Source organism: Rana temporaria, chromosome 4 (genome assembly GCF_905171775.1).
Source record: "Rana temporaria chromosome 4, aRanTem1.1, whole genome shotgun sequence".
NCBI lineage: Eukaryota > Metazoa > Chordata > Amphibia > Anura > Ranidae > Rana > Rana temporaria.
This window is the reverse complement of record NC_053492.1, coordinates 116148639-116175429: the sequence shown is the minus strand read 5'-3', so window position 1 is coordinate 116175429 and position 26791 is coordinate 116148639. Positions and strand designations below refer to the sequence as shown.

General features: G+C 43.8%; 1 protein-coding gene across 1 annotated transcript in view; it reads left to right on the top strand.

The window, feature by feature from the left end:
• Nucleotides 1–24972, top strand: part of MYO7B (myosin VIIB) — a 349736-nt gene extending 324764 nt beyond the window's left edge. The window contains exons 45-48 of the mRNA XM_040348869.1: nt 6474–6590; nt 10366–10449; nt 21741–21860; nt 23463–24972. Coding sequence (XP_040204803.1) covers nt 6474–6590; nt 10366–10449; nt 21741–21860; nt 23463–23540 — 399 coding nt within the window. The 3' untranslated portion in view covers nt 23541–24972. The remainder of the gene's footprint in view (nt 1–6473; nt 6591–10365; nt 10450–21740; nt 21861–23462) is intronic.
• Nucleotides 24973–26791: the final 1819 nt, after the last annotated feature.

The following is a 26791-nucleotide window of genomic DNA, read 5'->3' as shown; positions in this document are numbered from 1 at the left end:
CTCAGGGGGACAGAATGCTTTTTCTTTCCTGGATTTGAAACAAAAAAAAAAAAAGAAGATTGAAAAAAAAAAAAAAAAAAAAAGTCATCTAGGGGAGAGGAAGCATTTTTTATTCCCCAAACAGGTGTTTTGGGCAATTAACTATTTATAGTTCCAAGTACCAATAAGCTAGCAGGTGTACCTCGGTATTGTACCATGGCATCCGGGTCAGAGGGTACAAGAGGTGGGGATTCCCCCAGAGAGTCTGAGGTCTCGGACAAAGTTATGCCGCTGCTTTCCCCAGAAGGAGCCTTGGGGCCATCGGGATCTGGGGCTGGAGCTGGCGCGGGTCAGTCCAACCCTAAGATAGTCACGGATGAGGTATTACTCACCTCTTTAAAGGAGATGGAGAAAAGAATGGGAAAAATGATAGCCACAGCTATGTGGGGCAGTAAACGGATTAGATCTCCGTCGCCCGAGCGCGGACCCTCAGAAGAGGAGGTCCTTTCCTCAGGGGAATTGGACGACCTCTTGGACAAGGACCAAGTGGGTTCAGGGATCGAAGATCCGGATACAGAGGAATCTGGAGCAGTCTCCCAAGGGGAGAGCTGGTGGATTCAAGCCTTAACGGACTTGGTCCATAGTGCATTCAACTTGCCAGTACCAGATCTCCAGGTATCGACGGTTTCAGCTTTGGGCTCACTGAGGGCGCCTCAAAGCAATGCAGTGTTTCCGATCCATCCTCTACTAGAGGGAGTTTTGTTCCAAGATTGGAACAAGCCAGATAAGATCTTCTTACCACCTAAAAGATTCTCTGCCCTATATCCTATGGAGGATAAATTTTCCAAGAAATGGGCTACTCCTGCAGTGGACGCAGCCATCTCATGTGTTAACAAATCGTTAACATGCCCTGTAGAAAACATACAGGTGTTCAAGGATCCAGTTGATAAACGCTTGGAAGCACTACTTAAGAACTCCTTCACTACTGCAGGGGCAGTAGTACAGCCAGCTGTGGCTGCGATTGGGGTTGCTCAAGCATTATCGGATCAAATTAAGCAGATGCAAAAACTTATTCCTGCCCAGCAGGCAGAAGAATTTTCGGATGTCCCTAGGGCCATATGTTTTACGGTAGACGCAATTAGGGATTCTATCCAGCAAGCGTCACGTTTATCGTTATCCCTTATCCATATGAGAAGACTCTTATGGTTAAAGAGCTGGGAGGCCGAGCCCCCATGCAAGAAGCTCCTGGTAGGGTTCCCCTTCCATGGAGGTCGACTCTTCGGAGAAGACCTAGATAAATACATTCAGACCATTTCAAACGGCAAAAGTACTCTCTTGCCAACTAAAAAGAAGTTTCAGGGGCCTGCGTTTAAACGACAGTACTCCCCTGGGCAGGGGCCCTCTAATGCCAAACAGTATCGACGGCCTCCTGCGAAAGCAAACTTCGGCTTCAACAGCAAGTCGCAAGGACAGGCTGCTAGAGGCAGAAAGCAGTGGTTTCGCAAACCAGCAAAACCAGCCCCCAAGCCGACCTTATGAAGGGGCGCCCCCACCCACGAAGGTGGGGGGAAGGCTGCGACTCTTTTCAGAGGTTTGGGAAGCCAGCATTCCCGACGAGTGGGTACGGTCTTCCGTGGCCACGGGCTACAAATTAGATTTCCTAAAGTTTCCTCCTCCTCATTTCCAGGAGTCGAGGATTCCAAACGATCCGGAGAAGGGAGCCGCATTAATGTCGGCATTAAATCATCTACTTTCCCAGGAAGTAATAGTAGAGGTACCAGTCCTGGAACAGGGGCTGGGTTTCTACTCCAACCTATTCATCATCCCAAAGTCCAATGGAGATGTCAGGCCAATTTTGGACCTAAAGATGGTAAATGCATACCTAAAAGTCCGCTCATTTCGGATGGAATCCGTGCGGTCAGCAGCTGCCACACTCCAAAAGGACGACTTCATGGCGTCCATAGACATAAAGGATGCCTACCTTCATGTTCCAATTTATCAGCCACATCAAAGATATCTACGCTTCATGGTGGCTTTGCGTCATTTCCAATTCGTGGCGCTTCCCTTCGGGTTGGCTACGGCCCCCCGGGTGTTCACGAAGGTCCTAGCTCCAATCCTAGCCAAGCTAAGGATCCAAGAGGTCACGATCCTAGCATACCTGGACGACCTCCTAGTCATAGATCACTCGTCTCCCGGCTTGGAGCGAGCAGTGGCCCTCACGGTCCAATACCTCGAGAAGTTCGGCTGGGTCCTAAATCGAGAAAAGTCAGCTTTCCTGCCCACAAGGCAGTTGGAATATCTCGGCATGAGATTAGACACAGAACAACAGAGAGTGTTTCTACCTCTGAGGAAGGTCAAAGCCATCAAGGAATTAATCCTACTGGTTCTAAACAAGAAGGAACCGACTATTCGCCTATGTATGAGGTTACTAGGCAAGATGGTGGCCACATTCGAGGCGGTACCATACGCCCAGAGCCACACTCGCATCCTGCAGGCAGCCATCCTGTCAGCATGGAGCAGAAGGCCACAGGCCTTGGATATCCCGTTGCCGCTCTCATCAAGAGTCCGACAAAGTCTGTGTTGGTGGTTAGACCCTCAGAATCTACTGAAGGGGAAGTCTTTCAGCCCAGTGGCTTGGAAGATAGTGACCACAGACGCCAGCCTGACGGGCTGGGGAGCAATTTTGGATGGTTGCACTCGCCAAGGTACTTGGGCAAAGCCAGAGAAGCAGTTGCCCATCAACATCTTGGAGCTCAGAGCTGCTCGACTAGCCCTCAGGGCTTGGACGTCAAAATTGCAGGGGTTCCCGGTGAGAATTCAATCAGACAATGCCACGGCCGTGGCATACATAAATCACCAAGGGGGAACCAGGAGTCAAGCCGCTCAGAGAGAGGTGAGCTTGATTCTCCTATGGGCAGAGGCTCATGTGCCCTGCATATCGGCAATATTCATTCCAGGAGTGGACAACTTTCAGGCGGACTTCTTAAGCCGCCAGACTCTATGGCCGGGGGAATGGTCTCTGCATCCACAAATCTTTCAAGTACTCTGCCAAAGATGGGGAGTGCCGGACGTGGATATCATGGCATCGAGACTCAACAAGAAGCTAGACAGGTTCATGTCCCGCTCAAGGGATCCGATGGCCTGCGGAACCGATGCGCTGGTTTGCCCTTGGCATCAGTTCAAACTTCTTTATGCGTTTCCCCCGCTCCAGTTACTACCCCGCCTGCTGCGCAGGATCAGGGTGGAGCACATACCAGTTATCCTGGGAGCTCCAGCATGGCCCAGAAGGGCATGGTACTCACTAATCTTAAGGATGGTAGTGGGAGACCCTTGGACTCTTCCTCTACGGCCAGACCTGCTATCGCAAGGTCCGATCCTCCACCCTGCCTTACGGCATCTAAATTTGACGGCCTGGAAGCTGAATCCCTGATTCTCAGGGGTAGAGGTCTGTCTCAGAAAGTAATCTCTACCCTAATCAGAGCCAGGAAACCGGTCTCTAGGGTGATTTATCACAGGGTCTGGAAGGCCTATGTAGGCTGGTGTGAGTCCAAGCTATGGCTTCCTCGCAAGTTCACCATCGATAGAGTTTTAAGTTTTCTCCAGCTAGGAGTGGATAAAGGATTGGCATTAAGCACAATCAAAGGACAGATTTCTGCTCTGTCAGTGTGGTTTCAGCGGCCGCTGGCCACCCACTCGCTGGTTAAGACCTTCCTTCAAGGGGTCTTACGTATTAAACCTCCAGTTAGATCCCCGCTTTGCCCGTGGGATTTAAATCTTGTTCTGTCAAGTTTACAGAAACAACCGTTTGAGCCGTTGGCTGAAATTCCTTTGGTTTTACTGACAAGGAAGTTAGTATTTTTGGTCGCCATAGTTTCCGCAAGAAGGGTTTCGGAACTGGCGGCCTTATCCTGTAAGGAACCATATCTTATTTTTCATAAGGACAAGGTCGTTCTCCGCCCTCATCCTTCCTTCCTACCGAAGGTTATATCCAGTTTTCATCTAAACCAGGATTTGGTATTACTATCCTTCTTCCCTAAACCTACTTCCAGAAAGGAAGGGTTGCTGCATACCTTGGATATTGTCAGGGCCATGAAGGCCTATCTTAAAGCTACAAAGAAGATCCGGAAAACGGATGTGCTGTTCATTTTACCGGATGGGCCCAAGAAGGGGCAGGCAGCTGCAAAGTCCACCATCTCTAGGTGGATTAAGCAATTAATCACTCAGGCCTACGGCTTGAAAGGGTTGCCTCCTCCAGTATCATTAAAGGCTCATTCTACTAGGGCCATGGGCGCCTCCTGGGCAGCACACCACCAGATCTCTATGGCTCAAGTTTGCAAGGCGGCAACCTGGTCTTCTGTCCACACGTTTACAAAATTCTACCAGTTGGACGTAAGAAGGAATACTGATACAGCCTTTGGGCAGGCAGTGCTGCAGGCTGCAGTTGAGACCCTCGGATTCCGGAGGCTCCTCTTTTTTTGAGTTAAATTTAAAATGTAAGATTATTTTTCTCAACTAAGTTGGATTTATTATGATTTGAGTATATCTCTAAATTAAATCCTTTTGTCTTGAAGATGTTCTCCCTCCCCTCATTGTAAGCATTGCTTTGGGACATCCCATATAGTAATGAATGCCGCTCTGTGTCCCGTGATGTAACGATAAAGAAAAAGAGATTTTTAATACAGCTTACCTGTAAAATCTTTTTCTTGGAGTACATCACGGGACACAGAGCTCCCACCCCTCTTTTGGGGACCATTTTGGGAGGCATACTGCTTGCTACAAAACTGAGGTACTCCTCCTATGGGAGGGGGTTATATAGGGAGGGGCTTTTCTTGTTTGAGATTGCCAGTGTCCATCACCTGAAGGTACTCCATATAACCCATATAGTAATGAATGCCGCTCTGTGTCCCTTGATGTACTCCAAGAAAAAGATTTTACAGGTAAGCTGTATTAAAAATCTCTTTATGATTATGTAGAATTCTATTAAAATATAAAAAATATTCAACATTTAAAACATCTTAAAAAATATACAGAGCAAGCAAGACAAGCACGCTCTCAGCTACTCATCGTGCTTAGTCCAAAAAAAAAAAAAAACGCGTTGTGGATTGCTAGAGAAGTTGGAAGCACATAGAGACATACAGCAAGTCACTAATAGGGGTTTACTGGAATGCCATTTTCCACACAAAACAGGAATTTTTCATGTAGGATATTCTTTCAGCAACCTGTTACAAAAAACAAACTGAAAGTGTTTTATGTTAAACCTTTCCATCTAAAATAACTTGTAAAACAAAGGCTTGAATGATGGCACCCTGGAGGTACAAGAACATTCTTTTTATTTTTTTATGTACCCCAGGAGAGGTAACGTCCAAGGTTCAACACATGACATAATAGAGTTCAGTGCTTGTCTCTCATTTCTGTGCCTCACAATTAATAAGCTAGCATAGTAACCCAATTGAATTCCAAAGAACAATAGGGGGGCTTTGAAGTCTATATTTCAGTTGCCCAACTCTCATTTCTTCCACTATCTGCAGTTTAGACATGTATTCTTTGCTCAGCTTGGTACCTCCAAGCTTACCCTTCAGGCGGGTAAACATGGAGGCTTTGCTCCATGAGGACACCTTATCTAAGGCACTGTCAACCATATATAAGCAACTGTTTATAGACACAGGTGCAGTTCTGTTGCCATGTCAGAATGCCTGTTTGGCCAATGTCCCCCAAATGCATAGTGATGATTGGGATAATATGTGGGAGGCCCCCTTCATTATTGCTAACTGCTAGAGACCACCTTATTCATTACAAGTTCCTGCACAGAATACTTTTGAACCTGGCCAGGATATCTAGAATCTATCTTTCTCAGTCCTCAGATTGCTGGCATTGTTCTTCTCTCAATGCCAACTTCATTCATATATTTTGGGAGTGTGCAGCCACCCAGCAATACTGGCTTGAGATTGTCCATTGTATTCAGCCTTCTATCGAAACCTGTTTACTGAGTTTGATGGATTCCCTATCCCCCACAAATGTTATACGCACCTCACTTACTTTGATAAGGTTATGTCTACGGTCTCTGATTAATATGTTGTACCTTATGGTTTCCGCTTGTATGGGTACTGCCTTGCCTGTAGAGCCCATTAGTTGGTCTTCTGGGTCTCTTATTTGGGCCACCTTTCCTGAGGTGACCATGCTATACAGCTCTCTTTGGGTCCACTGATATTGGTTTTGAAATCTGTTAACTAGCAGTAGTGGATTTGTAACCCTTGTAATAACCACTATATGCATCTTGTTTGTTTTTGTTATCTGTAATACCTGAGATTGAAGATCCTTATGTTATGCTGGCAGCTGGTGCTGTAGCACTAAAATGTTTGTCTGTTGTTGACCGTCTGTATCTATTGTACCCTTTCTGAGGTCGGAATTTGTGTATTAATGCTCTAGGATTGGATTCATCTGAATATATTTTGAAATATATTTCATAGAATACTAACAATTATTTTTTTTGACAGAACATCATATCTGCTTATAATAAACATGAGAAGAAAACAGTGGATGAAGCGAAGGTGTCATTTCTGAAGCATATTTGCAGATGGCCAACATACGGTTCTGCTTTCTTTGAGGTCAAGGTGAGCATATAGAATATAGGTTACATTAAAAAAGTTCTGGGGCTGCAGACTGTTCTGGCTATTCAACTGTCTGAACGAATTTTATGTACTAGAGTGGTTGAGACTTTACAACATACAGATTATAGTAAAAAGGGACTAAAGAAACCAGAAAGCCCACAACTGTAATCAGTGCACATCACAGTAAAGATTTTCTAAAACATGTCCTATTTCATCACATATTCCAAAAATAATGAGAATTATTGCTCATTTCATGACAGTGGGTAGAGCCATTAAAAGTCATTCTTCTACGCCCAAGACACAATTAGCCGGATTCTCGTAGTGCGGCGCATCTTTTGGCCGGCGTAGCGCATCTCATATGCGCTACGCCGACGTAACATAGAGAGGCAAGACCAGTATTCACAAACCACTTGCTCCATAAGTTGCGGCAGCGTAGTGTAAATTGGCCGGCGTAACCCTGCCTAATTCAAAGTAGCCAGGAAGTGGGCGTGATGTATTAAAATGAAGCGCGACCCCATGTAAATAAAGGGCCGAACGAACGGCGCATGCTCAGAATCACGTTGCATATACTCCCTAAGATACGACGGCTCAATGCCTACGACGTGAACGTAACCTACGCCCAGCCCCATTCACGTACGACTTACGTAAACAACGTAAAATACGACAGCTGTTCCGACGTCCATACCCTAACATGACTTACACCTGCTATTGTGTGGAATAACTTTACGCCGGACGTACGCTTTACGTAAACGGCGTAGATTACTGAGATGGGCGTAAGTACGTTCGTGAATCGGCGTATCTCGCTCATTTACATATTCAACGCGTAAATCAATGGAAGCGCCCCCTTTGCGGCCAGCGTAAATATGCGCCCAAGATACGACGGCGTAGGAGACTTACGTTGGTCGGATGGAGCCAAAATTCAGGCGTATCTTATTTCAAGAATCAGGCGCAGAGATCCGACGGCGCATCGGTGCACTTACGCGGCGTATCAGAAGATACGTCGGCGTAAGTCTTTCTGAATCCGGCTACAAGTGCACATCCAGAGCCAGGGGAGTATAGTGCAAAATATAGCCTGATATTATAGAAACATGCATTATATAACTGCAAAGAGGCTTTTTGATCATCATCAGTTCAGTGTTTTTGGAAACCATGGCTTATAAGGTGCATCACTACATACTAGTTGTTTATAAAGGGATCAAAACAAGTACTGTAGCATCCTAACAAACATTTTGAAAAAAAAAAATTGTATGTGGTCCAGCTACATTTCTAGTCTATGGGCATTCAAAACATTGGTAATCTTTGAAAAATGTTCTTTATTTCTTGTGTTATTATTTCTTATATAAAACTGAAACTATACAGTTGTCAACCATTCTAATTTACTGGGGCAATCATCATTTTGAAGATTTTTGCCCGAGATGTTTTTGGTAATGGTTGTAATTTTGAGCTTCAAGCTGGCCGTACATGGATTGAAATTTGGCCAGTTCTTAAGGGACCAGCCAAATTTCAATCCATGTATGGGCAGGGTGTAAAAGGCTTGACCTACCGATCAAATTTTTTACAACCACACTATCGGATTTGTGCCACTCGATCCGTGTATTCTGATGGCAGGGCTGTCAGAATAGAATAGCTCACCGGGGAGCTCCATCCACATCGAGTGCAAGTTTTTTTCTTTCAGAAATTACTAATTTATGGGCTGCCTCAGTGTCACATCCAATTTGTGTCTGTGTATTGAAGTTGTGCTGGGATTTTACTGTCACTGTCTTCTGAGATAGTACTGTTTATTTGTTTAATTTTATGCCCCTGGAAACTACTTTTAAATGCTGGCACTAGAATACACGTAGTAAGTTTTCTCCAGGATACAGCAGATTGACAATTACAGCATCTGACACACATCTATAGATCCTCTAGAGTTTTCACAAATAAATAATGGTGGCCACACAAAAATATTGACACTTTGGGCCCAATTTCGAAATTTTCCCTTAGGGGTGTACTCACTTTTGTTGCCAACGGTTTAGACATTAATGTCTGTGTGTTAAGTTATTTTGAGGGGACAGAAAATGTACACTGTTATACAAGCTGTACACTCACTACTTTACATTGTAGCAAAGTGTCATTCCTTCAGTGTTGTCACATGAAAAGATATAATAAAATATTTACAAAAATGTGAGGGGTGTACTCACTTTTGTGAGATACTGTATATTACAAAGCAATTAATATCCTTGTGAAAACTCTAGAGGATCTTTAAATGAAAAAAACCTATTCAACTACTGATCCTACCACTGTGCCACAGTATGTGAAAAAAATAATAAGTACAGAAACATGTAAAACTATAGCTGCCACTTTAAAAGATGATAAATAATCGCAGATCCATAAACACAATACAGTATATAAGGTAAACAGTGGCACTATAAAGTGAAATAAATAAAAGGGACATTATTACCCAGTGAAAAAATAAGTGCATATATTCACATAAAGTCCAAAATGACCATATCCATGTATGAGTATGTACATGACATAGTCTGCAATAAATCACTGATGTTGAGAAGTAGTTTCCACACCACACCACATGCAAAATGTGTCACCAATTCCCCATAGGGTATGCACTCACCTACACTTATTACCTCACACTCTCATGCTCGGCTCAAGGGTTGTGGATACTCCAGCACTGATCTTCAATAGGTGATTTACAGATCGCCTATATCTATATATATATATATATATATATATATATATATATATATATATATATATATATATATATATATTTAAAACACTCCAATAGTGCAATCCCATTTGATAAAATTATAAAACCTTCCAATATTGCACACACATGTAACACCAAACTGATTTCTCTTTATAGCGTCACTGTTTACCTTACATACTATATTGTGTCGGTGGATTTGTGATTAATATCCTTGATCAATGTAAATTATTATTTTTTGCACTGAGACTATAAAATACATATGCTTTAATATTTCATTTTGTATCATGCAGCCAAAAAAAATCATTTTTAACACTTCTCATATTTTAATATGTAATTAATGCCTTTACAAAACAAGACCAGGACCCAATGGACTCTTTAGTCCTCATTAATAATTACCTTTTCAAGCGATGTAGCTCTTACTGAAGACCTATTTTTTAACTTTTTAGATACTTTTCCTTAGTTCAAGCCTTTTATGAGAAACCATAGAAACTGTACTATTGTAGTGTCAGTATGAAGCAGGGATGGACTGGCCATAGGGACTACAGGGAGTTTCCCGGTGGGCCGATGGCTCAGTGGGCCGTTTTAAAAAAAAAACTGCAGCAGAGGCGTTTTTCAGGCGCTTTACAGGTGCTATTTTTAGCCCAAAAGTGCCTGAAAAACGCCTCAGTCCTACACTCACCTCCTCTCTCTTTTACACTCGCTCTCTTTTTTCTTACACTCACCCCCCTCTGTCATCCACCCCCTCTCACCCCCTTTGCCTCAACCCTCCCTCTCTCTCTCTCTCTCTCTCTCTCTCATTCCCCTCTCTCTCACCCTCTCATGATATACAATAATGGATGTAGGGACCTTTTGTTGGGCGTGATTTTTCGGGGGGTGGGGGGCAGCATTTTATTGAATTAAAGTGGGCCGGTCTGGATGAAGTCCAGGGCCAAATTTTTGTCCCAGTCCAGCCCTGGTATGAAGATTATATCCATAAAACTAGAGATTGTTGCTCTAAATGATGTGTGATATATTAGCGGGGAAATCATTTTTAATAAAGGTTTCTTAATTATATAATATTTTTCTGTCTTGTAGCAATGCTCCGACCCATCATACCCTGACATTGTGCTCATTGCGATAAACAGGCTTGGAGTATCACTTTATCACCCAAAGACAAAGGTAAAATAATTAGGTCTATTGTACAGAGGCTTCTAATCGCAGGTAATGCAGCAGGAGTCCCGTGCCATGTTTTTATTCATCTTAAAAAAACAAATGTATTTAAAACATATTCTAAACTGCAATATATTATACCTACAACTAGAGATGCACTGCAATTTTGACTGCTGAAACATATCAGCCGAAAATTGTGTTTTCAGCATTTTGCTAAAAAAGAGCTCTGAAAACACATGATTTTAACATGATTTTGCCAACGATTTTACTGTGCTTGTGGTGTGGTGTGTTGGTCATGGGACTCAAAAATCACATCACAAACATAACACAGGTGCAATATTGATGCATTCAATGCATTTCAACATGTTACATTGACAAAACACGTAGGGTGTGGCAAGGACACTGACGTCACCGCGCATGCCAAAAATTGTACTTGCAGCTCGGACTCGCCGGCCGGCCGGAGACAATAGGCAAACGACTGAGCTGTTTTACCCTAGTGTTGGGATGAAAATGTGTTTAAATGTATTTTAAATAAAAGCCTGTTTTATCAAAAGATTTTATGTTAAGGAAGCTCTCTTTCTCCTATCCTCCGTTTATGTATGAGGACACGTTTGCGAGAGTGGGTACTGTGAGGATCTGCATTTTTTAGGGGAGCCAATTATTACTGTGAGGATCAGTATATGCGCAGTTGCTGGTTTATAACTTGATCAGCCTATGTTTATAGTTAGTGTATTTATTTAATGGTAAAGGATCATATCGTGTGTGATATGCACAGTGGCATGAAGAGCATTTTTGGAGAAGTTTAATTACATTTATTACAGTAGATATGAATTTGGCTGTTGGGACTTTATATCTTTTTTTCCTTTCTGTGTTTCTTACACATACAGACTTATTTTTTGATGTATTGTTTTTTGCAGCACTTTTTATTATGAGCAGATATATGCACTATAACACTTTATGATCATGGTATTTATTTGATTGCACATACAGCACTTTATGATTCATATTTGTTAAAAAAAATGCATTTCTTGCACTAGCACTTTTGGTAAGACACAATACAATAAGAGATTTTCATGAATTATTTGGGGTGTGGTAGCATATAACCTAGAAGGTGGACTGTGACCCTGTTTGGTTTCACATGGCACTATTATTTTTACTTCTAACAGTGTGAAGACATAAATAGAATTTAAAAGGATGTATTTTTCCTGAGCTTTTCTTGCGCTAAAGGTGAAGTTAATAGCCGACAATAAATTAATATTTATTAAAATTCATGGTATACTTAAAAAATGTAATATAATACAATTATATATAAGAAAATATATATTTTTTTAAACTGTAATTTTTGGTTTTGGTCTCGGTTGCGGCCAAGTGCATCCTGGATTTTCGGTTTCGGCACTAGAATTTGCATTCAGTGCACCGCTACAACACTTTTACACTGGTAAAGGATAGTCATGTGATAAGAAACGTACTGATTTTATTTATAATATGATACATTTCTTTCCTTTAATATGAGAGTAAAACTGTTTAAAACATTCTTTTTTTTTAAAAGCCCTATTAATATTCATGATGATGCACTTTGCCCACATGAATATGTATTAATAGATGCTCAAAGCAGCTTACAGTCGGCTTGGGTGATCATTTTCTGGGTCCAACATTAGTCAAGGCACTTAGCTTTGACATGTATTATGCACTCCTGGCAGCCATGCTTTGATAAATTAAAAAATATGAAAAAATATTCTCTTGCACACTTTAAAAATCTCTGTTAGCTAAAAACAACAGAACTAAAATGTAAAACAATTAATATACAACAGTTAAAGGGGTTGTAAATTTTAGTTTTTTTATTTTCTAAATAGGTTCCTTTAAGCTAGTGCATTGTTGGTTCACTTACCTTTTCCTTTGATTTCCCTTCTAAATAGTTTTTTCTTTGTCTGAATTTCTCACTTCCTGTTTCTCCCCAGTAAGCTTGTCCCCATGTTTTGGCTGGGGGTTAGTCAGCCAGAACAGCTTACTTATGGAGGAGGAACAGGAAGTGAGAAATTCAGACAAAGAAAACAAAGAAAAAGGTAAGTGAACCAACAATGCACTAGCTTAAATGAACCTATTTAGAAAATAAAAAACAAACCTTTACAACCCCTTTAAATAAGTACTGAACAAGTCACCCTTTTTCTAAGTAAATATATATATATATATATATTTATTTATATATTTTTTTTTACAAGAAGAAATATATTTCTAATTGTGCTATTGACATGAAATTTTCACCACATGCAATCAGTGGCGTATCATCCATGTGTGCAGACTGTTCACTACACACGGTCCCCCGAGAGGGGGGGTTACTGTGACCCATCCTGCACACGTGGATGATTGTTCCTTGATTTCGACGATAATCGGTGCGCCGGGGTGGGGGACAGTTGCGAGCAATGATCTCCCTGCATGGCGTTTCAGACAGCCGCTTCTCCTCTCTTTCCCCTGGCTGTCAGCTGAAATGCCATACAGGGAGATCAGTGCTTGCAACAGTCCCTCTGCCACACCGATCATCCCCCCAATGTCTGCCGTGTCCTTCTCCTCCAGCCCCGTGTTCTCCAGACCCCTGTCCACCTCCTCCGACGCTGTGTCCTCCAGCCCCACGTTCTGTGGCCCCCTGTCCTCCTGCCTACAGTTTTTACAGCGCACTGTGTGCCGCATTTTATTTTATTGATGCCTGGGTCCCACTTTTTATCTTGCACATGGACCCACTCATTTTATGATACGCCCCTGCATGCAATCCATACATACAAAAAACAAATAGGTTCAGAAATTAGGTTATGTGTAATAAATTGGAATGACACAGGGGAAAAGTATTGAAGAAAGGGAGGCACAAAAAGCCATGGAAAGCCAATACACCAGCTAAAACCAGTAATTAGAAAGTAATCCTGCCCCTTGTCAGTGCAAATTAATATCAGCTGGTTCAGTCTCAACTGATGGCCTATAAAAAGGTGTCACACAAGAAACATCTCATAATGGGTAAAAGCAAAGAGCTCTCTCAAGGCCTTCGCAAAAATATTGTTGCAAAACATACTGATGGCATTGGTTACAGAAGGATTTCTAAACTTCTGAATGTCCAAGTGAGCACTTGCAAGATTTCTGACAGAGGAGTGAAAAATGATTAGATGAGTTGTCCAAGAGCCAACCACTTGTGGAGAGCTTCAGAAAGACCTGGAATTAGCAGGTACAATTATTTAAAAAAAAACAATAAGTAATGTACTAAACCACCATGGCCTGTATGCACGCTCACCACACAAGACTCAATTACTGAAGAAAAGCATGTTGAAGCTTGTTTAAAGTTTGCTGCACAACATTTAGACAAGCCTGTGCAATACTGGGAGAATTTGGTCTGGTCACGTGAGACCAAAATTAAACTCTTTGGATGCCATAAGGCACACCATGTTTGGAGGTCAAATGGCACTGCACATCACCCTAAAAACACCACACCAACAGTGATGTTTGGAGGTGGGAACATCATGGTGTGGGGCTGTTTTTCAGAATGCGGTACTGGCAAACTTCATATCATTGAAGGAAGGATGAATGGAAAAACGTACCTAGACATTCTTGATAAAAAATCTGCTGCCACCTACCAGGATGATGAAGATGAAACAAGGGTGGAAATTTTAGCAAGACAATGATCCCAAACACAAAGCCAAGGAAACTCTCAATTGGTTTCAAAGAAAGAAAATAGAGCTGCTAGAATGGCCCAGCCAATCACCTGACTTGAATCCAATTGGAAATCTATGGAAGGAACTAAAGATCAGAATTAATAGAAAAGGCCCACGGAAACTTCAAGATTTGAAAAATAGACCAAAATCACACCTGAGCAATGCATGTGACTAGTTTCTCTATACAAGAGGTGTCTTGAAGCTGTCATTACCAACAAAGGATTTTGTACCAAGTATTAAATACATTTCAGTTAGCGTGTTCAATACTTTTTCCCTGTGTAATTCCATTTTATTACACATAACTTAATTTCTAAACTTATTTGTTTTGGTTTCTTTATATATGTGGATTGCAGGGGTTGTTACCAACATGTGGTGAACATTTCATGTCAATGACACCTTTAGAAGTATATTTACCTAAAAAAATGGCGACGTGTTCAGTACTTATTTTACTCGCTGTATCCTAAAAATATTGTTTGAATGTAAGAAGTAACATACCCTAAAACTTTCCAATCACTTTAGTGAGTTCGATTTTTGTTGATGATAACTAGTTCACACTAGTCACAGGCAAGGAGCTCCTGTTGCAGCCACCTGGGACATTCGAATGAGGTTGTCTGCATATCCACATGCAATACTTATAAAAATAAACAGTTAGGCCCCATGCACACGAGACGCAGATGCAAACACACGTTTTCAAACACAAAAACCGGCGTTTAAAACGCCCGTTTTTGCCGCGAAATTTGCAGCGTTTTACCGCGTTTTACTGCGTTTGCGTTTATAAGCGTTTGGTTAAGAAACATCATAAGACCCTCCCTAAGCTCAAAAAACAGTATTATTTAACCATTTCAGCCATTTTGTGAGACCAGAGTGAGTAGTAGCTGAGAGAGCAGCAGTGTATGTGTATTTAGCGTGTCACTTGCCACGTCACCTGCCTCAAGTTGTGAATTGTCCACTTGCCACGTCATTTGCCACGTCACCTGGCTACGCCACCTGCCACAAGTTGTGGATTGTCCACTGGCCATGTCACCTGGCCACGTCACCTGCCACAAGTTGTGGATTGTCCACTAGCCATGTTACCTGGCCATGTCACCTGGCCACATCGCCTGCCACGTCACCTGTCCACGTCACCTGCCACAAGTTGTGGATTGTCCACTGGCTACGTCACCTGCCACGTCAACTGGCCACGTCACCTGCCACAAGTTGTGGATTGTCCACTTGCCACGTCACGTGACCATGACACCTGCCACAAGTTGTGGATTGTCCACTTGCCACGTCACCTGCCTCAAGTTGTGAATTGTCCACTTGCCACGTCATCTGCCATGTCACCTGGGCACGCCACCTGCCACAAGTTGTGGATTGTCCACTGGCCACATCACCTGGCCACATCACCTACCATGTCACCTGGCCACGTCACCTGCCACAAGTTGTGTATTGTCCACTTGCCATGTCACCTGGCCACGTCACCTGCCACGTCACCTGGCCACGTCACCTGCCACGTCACCTAGCTACATCACCTGCCACAAGTTGTGGATTGGCCACTGGCCACGTCACCTGGCCACGTCACCTGCCATGTCACCTGGCCACGTCACCTGCCACAAGTTGTGGATTGTCCACTTGCCATGTCACCTGCCACGTCACCTGGCCACATCACCGGTCACAAGTTGTGTATTGGCCACGTCACCTGGCCACGTCACCTGCCATGTCACCTGGCCACGTCACCTGCCATGTCACCTGGCCACGTCACCTGCCACAAGTTGTGGATTGTCCACTTGCCATGTCACCTGGCCACGTTACCTGCCACGTCACCTGGCCACGTCACCTGGCCACATCACCTGCCACAAGTTGTGGATTGTCCACTGGCCACGTCACCTGGCCACGTCACCTGCCAGGTCACCTGGCCACATCACCTGCCACAAGTTGTGGATTGTCCACTTGCCATGTCACCTGGCCACATCACCTGCCTTGTCACCTGGCCATGTCACCTGCCACAAGTTGTGGATTGTCCACTTGCCATGTCACCTGGCCACGTCACCTGCCACGTCACCTGGCCACGTCACCTGCCACAAGTTGTGGATTGTCCACTGGCCATGTCACCTGCCACGTCAACTGGTCACGTCACCTGCCACAAGTTGTGAATTGTCCACTTGCCACGTCACCTGGCCACGACACCTGCCACAAGTTGTGGATTGTCCACTGGCCACGTCACCTGCCACGTCAACTGGCCACGTCACCTGCCACAAGTTGTGAATTGTCCACTTGCCACATCACCTGACCACGACACCTGCCACAAGTTGTGGATTGTCCACTTGCTACGTTACCTGGCCATGTTACCTGGCCACGTCACCTGCCACAAGTTGTGGATTATCCACTTGCCAAATCACCTGACCACGTCACCTTTTACTAGTTGTGGATTGTCCACTTGCCACGTCACCTGCCACAAGTTGCGGATTGTCCATTTGCCACATCACCTGGCCATGTCACCTGGCCACGTCACCTGCCACATCACCTGCCACAAGTTGTGGATTGTTCACTTGCCACATCACCTGGCACGTCACGTGCCACGTCACCTGCCACAAGTTGTAGATTGTCCACTTGCCACATCACCAGGCCATGTCACCTGGCCACATCACCTGCCACGTCACCTGGCCATGTCACCTGCCACAAGTTGTGGATTGTCCACTTGCCACGTCACCAGGCCATGTCACCTGGCCACATCACCTGCCACAAGTTCTGGATTGTCCACTTGCCACATGACCTGGCCACGTGACCTGCCATGTCACCTGACCATGTCACCTGCCACAAGTTGTGGATTGTCCAATGGCCACGTAACCTGGCCACGTCATCTGCCACATCACCTGGCCACATCACCTACCACAAGTTGTGGATTGTACACTTGCCACGTCACCTGGCCATGTCACCTGCCACAAGTTGTGGATTGTCCACTGGCCATGTCACCTGCCACAAGTTGTGGATTGTCCACAATGCAATGCAAGCAATTACATTTTTTTTTCATGGTTTTTCATCATTTGCCATAATTTTTGAGATTTGTAATGTAAAAAAATAGGTCACCTTTAAAAACGCCTATAAATGAAATCGCGGCAAAACGCCGGTACCGCGTTTTGCGTCTGAAACGCAAAAACTTTTGCGTCTGAACCCCAAATTTTGCTTCTGAAATAACGAGCCTAAACCCAACTGCTTTAAAACGAAAAAAAAACGTGATTGTGTGCATGGACACATAGGATAACATTAAATGTGTTCAGGGGCAGTTGAAAAAAATGCCCAAATGCCTCTGAACTCGAGTTTACCAGCGTCTCGTGTGCCACAAGTTGTGGATTGTCCACTTGCCACGTCACCTGGCCACGTCACCTGCCACGTCACCTGGCCACGTCACCTACCACGTCACCTGGCCACATCACCTGCCACAAGTTGTGGATTGTCCACTGGCCACGTCACCTGCCATGTCACCTGGCCACGTCACCTGCCACAAGTTGTGGATTGTCCACCGGCCACATCACCTGGCCACATCACCTGCCTTGTCACCTGGCCATGTCACCTGCCACAAGTTGTGGATTGTCCACTTGCCATGTCACCTGGCCACGTCACCTGCCACAAGTTGTGGATTGTCCACTGGCCACGTCACCTGCCACGTCAACTGGTCACGTCACCTGCCACAAGTTGTGAATTGTCCACTTGCCATGTCACCTGACCACGACACCTGCCACAAGTTGTGGATTGTCCACTGGCCACGTCACCTGCCACGTCAACTGGCCACGTCACCTGCCACAAGTTGTGAATTGTCCACTTGCCACATCACCTGACCACGACACCTGCCACAAGTTGTGGATTGTCCACTTGCTACGTTACCTGGCCATGTTACCTGGCCACGTCACCTGCCACAAGTTGTGGATTATCCACTTGCCAAATCACCTGACCACGTCACCTTTTACTAGTTGTGGATTGTCCACTTGCCACGTCACCTGCCACAAGTTGTGGATTGTCCAATTGCCACATCACCAGGCCATGTCACCTGGCCACATCACCTGCCACGTCACCTGGCCATGTCACCTGCCACAAGTTGTGGATTGTCCACTTGCCACATCACCAGGCCATGTCACCTGGCCACATCACCTGCCACAAGTTGTGGATTGTCCACTTGCCACATGACCTGGCCACGTGACCTGCCATGTCACCTGACCATGTCACCTGCCACAAGTTGTGGATTTTCCAATGGCCACGTAACCTGGCCACGTCATCTGCCACATCACCTGGCCACGTCACCTACCACAAGTTGTGGATTGTACACTTGCCACGTCACCTGGCCATGTCACCTGCCACAAGTTGTGGATTGTCCACTGGCCGCGTGACCTGGCCACGTCACCTGCCACATCACCTGGCCACGTCACCTACCACAAGTTGTGGATTGTTCACTTGCCACGTCACCTGGCCATGTCACCTGCCACAAGTTGTGGATTGTCCACTGGCCACGTCACCTGGCCATGTCACCTGCCACAAGTTGTGGATTGTCCACAATGCAATGCAAGCAATTACATTTTTTTATTTTTTTCATGGTTTTTCATCATTTGCCATCATTTTTGAGATTTGTAATGTAAAAAAATAGGTCACCTTTAAAAACGCCTATAAATGAAATTGCGGCAAAACGCCAGTACCGCGTTTTGCCGCGATTTGCGTCTGAAACGCAAAAACTTTTGCGTCTGAACCCAAAATTTTGCTTCTGAAAAAACGAGCCTAAACCCAACTGCTTTAAAACGAAAAAAAAACGTGAATGTGTGCATGGACACATAGGATAACATTAAATGTGTTCAGGGGCAGTTGAAAAAAATGCCCAAATGCCTCTGAACTCGAGTTTACCAGCGTTTCGTGTGCATGGGGCCTTAGGCCTGCGTTTTTTGTGTGGTGCTACTTTTGAGACACCTTACTATCCTTTCACACCAATGTGATTTCACTTCCTTTGAGTGTCTGAGATAACTAATTTGTTTTCATATCAATTTATTTCACTTGTTTTATATGTACTCACTCTGCTATCCAGGTACTATTTAGTATGTGTTGAGTTTCCTTGTTCACCAGAGTGGTTTAATTCTATATAATATATTGTATCACCCCTACCTTGGGTCCCCCAACAGTTAGGTATTTATTTCACTAGCACCTTAATTAGCTTTGTTGCCCTTCTCTGGACTCTCTACAGTTCCAGAACATCCCTACTATGGATTGCAAGCCCCCCCTCACCATCATTTCAAATTCAAGCCATCATTTCAAGCCCCCCTCCTCACCATCATTGCAAGCCCCTCACCATCATTGCAAGCCCCTCACCATCATTGCAAGCCCCTCACCATCATTGCAAGCCCCTCACCATCATTGCAAGCCCCCCCCTCAGCATCATTGCAAGCCCCTCACCATCATTGCAAGCCCCTCACCATCATTGCAAGCCCCTCATCATCATTGCAAGCCCCCCCTCACCATCATCATTGCAAGCCCCCCCTTCACCATCATCATTGCAAGCCCCCCCTCACCATCATCATTGCAAGCCCCTCATGATCATTGCAAGCCCCCCTCCATCATCATTGCAAGCCCCCCCTCACAATTATTAATTGCAAGCCGATCACGATCATTGCAAGGCCCCCCCTCACCATCATCATTACAAGCCCCCCCCTCACCATCGCAAGCCCCTTGTTGCAAGCCCCCCCCCCCCCACCATCATCATTGCAAGCCCCTCACAGCCTTACTGTGCCAAACTGCTGCTGTGTCACAGTCCCGCTGTGTCACGGAGCTCACAGTGTAGTTAACAGTTTGGGCGCGCTGTGATAAAAGTCCCGCCCTCCTCCTCCTAGACCAGCTTGTGTGATAGACAGAACACTAGCTCTATCACACGAGCTAGTCTAGGAGCTCCGTGACAGAGCGGGACCACTGTGTTACAACCTGCCTGGCATATTAGGAATCCGGCCCTGGGTGGGGTGGGCCAGATAAATGTCGGCCCGCGGGCGGTAGTTTGAGGACCCCTGATCTAAACCATTCCATTGTAGCTTTGGCTTTATGACTAGGGTCGCTGTCCTGCTGGAAAGTGAACCTCTGCCCCAGTCTCAAGTCTTTTGCAGACTCTAAAAGGTTTTCTTCTAAGATTTCCCTGTATTTGGCTCAATCCATCTACCCATCAACTCTAATATATTTTGAAGTGAAAAAACAAAACGGAACAAATACAATATTTAAAATGAAGAACAAGTAAAGTTAAACCAACAAACTTACCAGTATTTTATTGCAAGCCCCCCCCTCACCGTCATTTCAGGCCATCATTGCAAGCCCCCCTCACCGCCATTTCAAGCCATCATTGCAAGCCCACCCTCACCGTCATTTAAGCCATCATTGCAAGCCCACCCTGACCGTCATTTCAAGCCATCATTGCAAGCCCACTCTCACCGTCATTTCAAGCCATCTTTGCAAGCCCACCATCACTGTCATTTCAAGCCATCATTGCAAGCCCCCCCTCATCGTCATAAATTCAAGCCATCATTGCAAGCCCCCCCTTACCATAATTTCAAGCCCCCCTCACCATGATTTCAGGCCATCATTGCAAGCCCCCCTCACCATCATTTCAAATTCAAGCCATCATTTCATGCCTCCCCTCACCATCATTGCAAGCCCCTCACCATCATTTCAAGCCCCTCACCATCATCGCAAGCCCCTCACCATCATTGCAACCCCCCCTCACCATCATCATTGCAAGCCCCCCCTCACAATCATTAATTGCAAGCCGATCACGATCATTGCAAGGCCCCCCCTCACCATCATCATTGCAAGCCCCCCCCACCATCGCAAGCCCCTCATTGAAAGCCCCCCCCCCCTCACCATCATCATTGCAAGCCCCTCACAGCCTTACTGTGCCAAACTGCTGCTGCTGTGTCACGGTCCCACTGTTTTTATGTAAAAAATTATCATGTGTGGGCTTTAACGACGTGAAAAACCCTTGCATGCTCAGAAGCAAGTTATGAGACGGGAGCGCTCGTTCTGGTAAAACTACCGTTCGTAATGGAGTAAGCACATTCATCACGCTGTAACAGACAGAAAAGCGCGAATCGTCTTTTACTAACACAAAATCAGCTAAAGCAGCCCAAATGGTAGTGTCTTCCGAATGGAACTTCCCCTTTATAGTTCCGTTGTATGTGTTGTACGTCACCGCGCTTTGCTAGAGCATTTTTTTTAATGATCGTGTGTAGTCAAGGCCTGTTTTAATGATGAAGTTGAAAAAAAAAGTCGTTTTTTCTAGAGCCTGAAAAACTTAGTTTTTTACAACCCGAAAAATGATCGTGTGTACGCGGCATTACACCCAGGATCGTGTGCAACTGTGCATAAAAACCAGCTTCAAACTGCAGCTTGTACAATAAGGCTTTGACAATAAAACCTTGAGGCCGATTGGTTACTATGCACAGCTTCACCAGATTCTGTGTGCACGTGTTTAAGTAAATTTCCCCCCATATGACATAGTGCTTCAACAGCTTGCTTTCAAACTACAAGTGTTATGTTACCATCCCTAATGCCCAGTGAGATATATGCTCTGATTATGGCGATGTTGGTATCTAACATCTTTGTTTTGTCCGCCAGGAGTTGCTGGTGAATCACCCTTTGAACAAGATTTCTCGCTGGAACAGTGGCAATACATACTTCCAGATGACAACTGGAAGCCTTGTGAGAGACAACAAGATCCTGTGTGAGACTTCATTGGTATGTATACATCCTGTCTCTGTAACATTATAACCCAGAACAAAGGTTGTAGCCCTTTCCAATGAGAAAAAGTGTGATAGAACCGAATGAAACAGTCCTGGCAGGTGTACGTCAGCATCATAGACCAAATATGCTAGGCTCACATGTCTCACCACTTTAAATTTGCTTGTGTAAGCAACCAGAGATGTGGCATTGTGAACAGGCAATCATTTGGCAGTTCTACTTGTCTCTCCATTCTTCACTAAATTCAGCACAGGGACGTGGTGGTGTATGGATATTGGAATTCTGCTTGTATAGAGTTCAGTGTCCAGTAATTAATTCAAGTGACTTATGTGGTACTAGTATGGGAATTCCATTTATTTAGTCCAGACATACTTGCTGTCCAAGGGAGACAATACTCACCATACTGCACTATAAATCTAGAAGAGGACAACAGAACAACTCCATCTCTCCTCTTCTCCTTAACATTGGGGGGGGGGGTTGTGAAGGGAGTCACTTCGGACGGGGGGCCCGTGGAACCCAGAATCCCATGGAGAAGTTGGGAAACCCTTGTTTCAGCTACCTATGCACCTCATATGTCTACATTACCATGTGCCTCTAATAGGGGCACAGGGTGATTGAGAAATCCAGTCTGATCTGTACTAATCAGACTCACTGTACAACCACACTGGAATGTTGTGTGTGTGTATATGTGTGTGTATATATATATATATATATATATATATATATATATATATATATATTGTATTTTGTCTCATTTTGTTGTGTACTCTTTTCTGGGTCGTTTGGGGTGTGGCTGTATTCCATTGTTTTATTGTCTGTCTGCCTTGGATATTATGGGATGTGTAAGTGTGTTTGCTGTGAGGAGGGCGGGAGGGGGATTCCTCCAACAGCTCTCCCTGCTGATTGGACAGTCTACCCCACCCAGAATACAAAGGGGGGTTCCAGAGTATTACCTGTGTTTTTCAATAAAACAGTTCATGTTGACAACCAAACGAGTATTGCCTTAAGGTTGTCAGCGGTTGGAATATCTGATATCTATATTCAGACTGGAAGGAAGCAGTATATGACGAAAGCACTCAGGCGGAGTGTGGGACATTTAGTTACAGGGGGTATTCTGTAGTCCATAGTTAAAACTTCTTTCAAGATCAACAGTTTTTTTTTTTTGCACTCATAGAATGGTTATAGAAAAACACATTCAATGGTATATTTTAAAGACAAAAAGGATGCAAATATAAGAAGTTAATTTTTACAGTTCCTATACACTTTATGCTCTTATCAGCATTTGTTGATTTTGTTTTCGGTATATTGTTTTTAAGGTCCCACTAACTCCAGTTTATAACATTTTAATTTGATAATGTTATTGTATTTTGTTGCTTCTTTAGAAGACTTCTGTTTTCCTATTTGCAAATATTATAAGTTTATCTTTGGTTAACGCCAACCCTTTCTACTCTCTCTTTCTATCTTGCATCATTTCTGATTAGTCATTTAAATGGTGTAGTGTGTGTTTGTTCTGAAGAGATGACAAGAAATAATCACTGCTTCTGAAAAAGATTCTTTCTATTTTTACTTGTTATTAATATGCTAATTATTATCCTGCAGGGCTATAAAATGGATGACCTGTTGACATCGTACATCAACTACTTTCTGTTAAAGCAGCAAAATGCAAAGGATCCATAGTGCAGCTGTTCTGAGACCTCTAAATATACTCAAACTGAGAAATTAATTGTAGCCAATCCGTGCCTGATGCTGAGTTCAAAATAAAACATGGCAGTCGGAATGGTGACTACAGAAACCAGTCTATCCTTAAATCACCAGCTGGCACCAGCATCTGTCTTATCTGTACTGATAAACATTAGTGCCTAGTGTTGTATTCAGTTAAATGAAGAGAGAAATCTATTCTGTGATAGGCCATCTGGGAGACTTTTGTAATGTCTTTTATTTTACACTGATTGCCACAAGAAATATCTGTTCATTGACAAATAATTGCCAGGCTCCAGCAAAGCACATGTGCAATGCCTGCCCTTTCCACAGAGCATCCCTGTGCCACATCAGTGCCAGAACCAGTAAATGTCACAAACAATAAAACATTCTTAAAGGAGTTCTATGGTCACAGCATGCAGCATTTATTTTCATAACATCAGCATTGTAATAGCAATACAGTCAGTAGGTATTTTTGACAATCTAGTATATGCTTATTTGAAAAATCTCCTTTCATGCTGCGAGCACTGCCTGTCTGCAGGTTATATCTTTCCACAACTTCCTGAATTCCATCTATACTATACTTATCTGCTTTTTAATTTTTATTGCTGAGGACTACACGTCCCATGGTATCTTGCTCTCTGCAAGCTGTAATTCCTGTACTTTATACTGCCTTCTGGAGATCCTCCTCTCAGCACCTATGTTCTTCAGAAGGCAGGTTCTGCAGTGCCTACTTACAGGGCATACTGAATACATGTCAGAAATCAAAGAAGTAATTGTGTGGGTATCTTCGCAAAGTTTACAAACTTCAAGATCATTCAGATTGTAAGGAGAAGGCTAGAAATAATTCAACTGCAATGTTTAAATGAATATATGATTTGAAATTTTGATCATAGATACACTTTAAGCACTTATAGCATTATAAGTAAGTAAGTCATTCACCACTTCCCTGCATCAAACTGCCAGATGATTAAAAAAACCTCTCCCCCTTGTAGCAAAAGAAGACTTAAGTTATGGCTATAGAATACATGTCGCCAATACTTTAACAGCTGTCACCTAGTGGTCTACAGGACCTTTCATTTATTCAAGCTTTCATGTTGCTTTCAAGTAAATCTCCAGCTGGTAAGTAATAGCCAGGAAAGCATGCAGTATCTGCCCTTCCAAATAGTAATAATACTGACTTGCATCTATCACTGCAATTACCAGCCCCCACACAGTACAGCTATCAAGCCACCTTCAGGACACTTGGCATCTTTTGCCAGCAACCATTTTGCTGTGAGTTTGGAAGCCTTATATGCTGGTGCCTTTATCAGAAACAACCTATGCAACGAGCATAAAACCTCACAGTACATGACAGGTAATAGTATTTGTTTATGTGGCTAATGTAACAATAAAACAGTTTTGAAATTAACATGTGTAATCATTAGTCTGTTCTCTGTTATTTGATTTATATACTGAAGGTCACTGCACACTACAGTAGGTCAAAAGGCTATTAAACATCAACAAGGAGTTCCATCACTATATAAAGGCATAAGACCTCAGGTTAGGTAATTTCACACTGGTCAGAGAACTCTGAGTTGACTTCCCATGGCTTATAAAATACTATAGGAGGTGCATTATCTACTCGTGTAATGTGTAAAAAGTTGTATTGTTCACCTTTTAAGAAAAGTGTAGGCTTTAGATTTAAATTAGGAAATCACGGTGCTGCTGTCCTTCCTAATTTATTAAACTAATACCTTAAAAAATCTAAAAGGAATTGGACTGCTAGCAGCTTACCTAAGTTTTTTGCTGGGACCCTAGGAGGTTTGCCATATTTTCTTCACCTCTGATGGTAAAAGTCTAACCATTTATTTGTTACCTTTTAGTTTATTTTTTTCAACTTTCTCTGCACAGTAGCTTTTAGGATCAGCCTTTCCTCAGCTCTACCTGGATTTTGTAAAGCTAGCCAGCCTGGAAGTCACCTATGGGCACTGGGTGGGTGGTTTCCAGCCCTTTTTCTTGCAACAAATGACTTTCAGTGATATTGGTATAAAGTGCAAATAGAAAGGGTGACTCTCTAATGGGGGCACAGACAGCAATACAAACCTGACAGATGTTATAATCCCTCTCCCCTTTATCCAAAACTAAAATTTGGCCTTTAGGTATACTTTAACCATATCCCACCCGCCATATAGCAGAATGACAGCCGGAAAGTTGTTTCATTTCCAGACCAGGAGTCATATGACGTCCAGCAGGATAAGCCACGATCGAGCGCCCGCAGGGGCATGCAGCGTGGCGATCGTTGGTGTGGTGTGTCAGTCTGACACACCACATCACTGATCTCGGTAAAGAGCCTCTGATGTAGGCTTTTTACCATGTGATCAGCTGTGTCCGATCACTGCATAAACAGGAAGAGACATTTATTGGCTGTTCCTCCACTGACATTGACAGACGCGAGTAGAGGAGAGCCGATCGGATGTTCTAACAGGGGGTGTCTGCACTGATTATTTATCAGTGCAACCCCCTTGAGGATGCCCACCCAGGACCTCCAGGGATGCCCACCCAGGACCACCAGGGTTGGCAATTAGTGCCCATTAGTGGTGTCAATCAGTGCCCATCAGTAATGCCTGCCAGTGCCTCCTCATCAGTGCTGTCTATCAAAGCCATCTATCAGTGCCCATCAGTGCTGTCTATAAGTGCCCATCAGTGCCACCTAACAATGCTCATCAGTGTTGCATATTAGTGCTTCGTCGTCAGTGCCACCTCATTAGTGCCACCCCATCGGTGCCTGTCAGCGCAGTCACATCAGTGCCCATCAATGAAGGAGAAAACTTACTTTCCAAAATTTTATAACAGAAACAAAGGAAAACTTTTTTTTTTTTTTTTCAATATTTAAATTTTTTTTTTATTTGTTTAGCAAAAAATAAAAATCCCAGTGGTGATCAAATACCACTAAAAGAAAGCTCTATTTGTTGGAACAAAATTATAAAAATTGTGTTTGGGTACAGTGTTGCATGACCGCGCAATTGTCATTTAAAATGCGACCGCGCTGAAAGCTAAAAATTGGCCTGGTCAGGAAGGGGGGAAGTGCCCTGTATTGAAGTGGTTAATGCATAGAATGCATTAAGGTAAAAAAAAAACTTCTGCATTTAGAACCACTTTAATTTGGCATGCTAGGTTTGACGGGGGCTATCTATCAAGTTTGGCAATTAAAGTCAAAAATCCCTAATCCGCTGGAAGAAAAAGCAGAA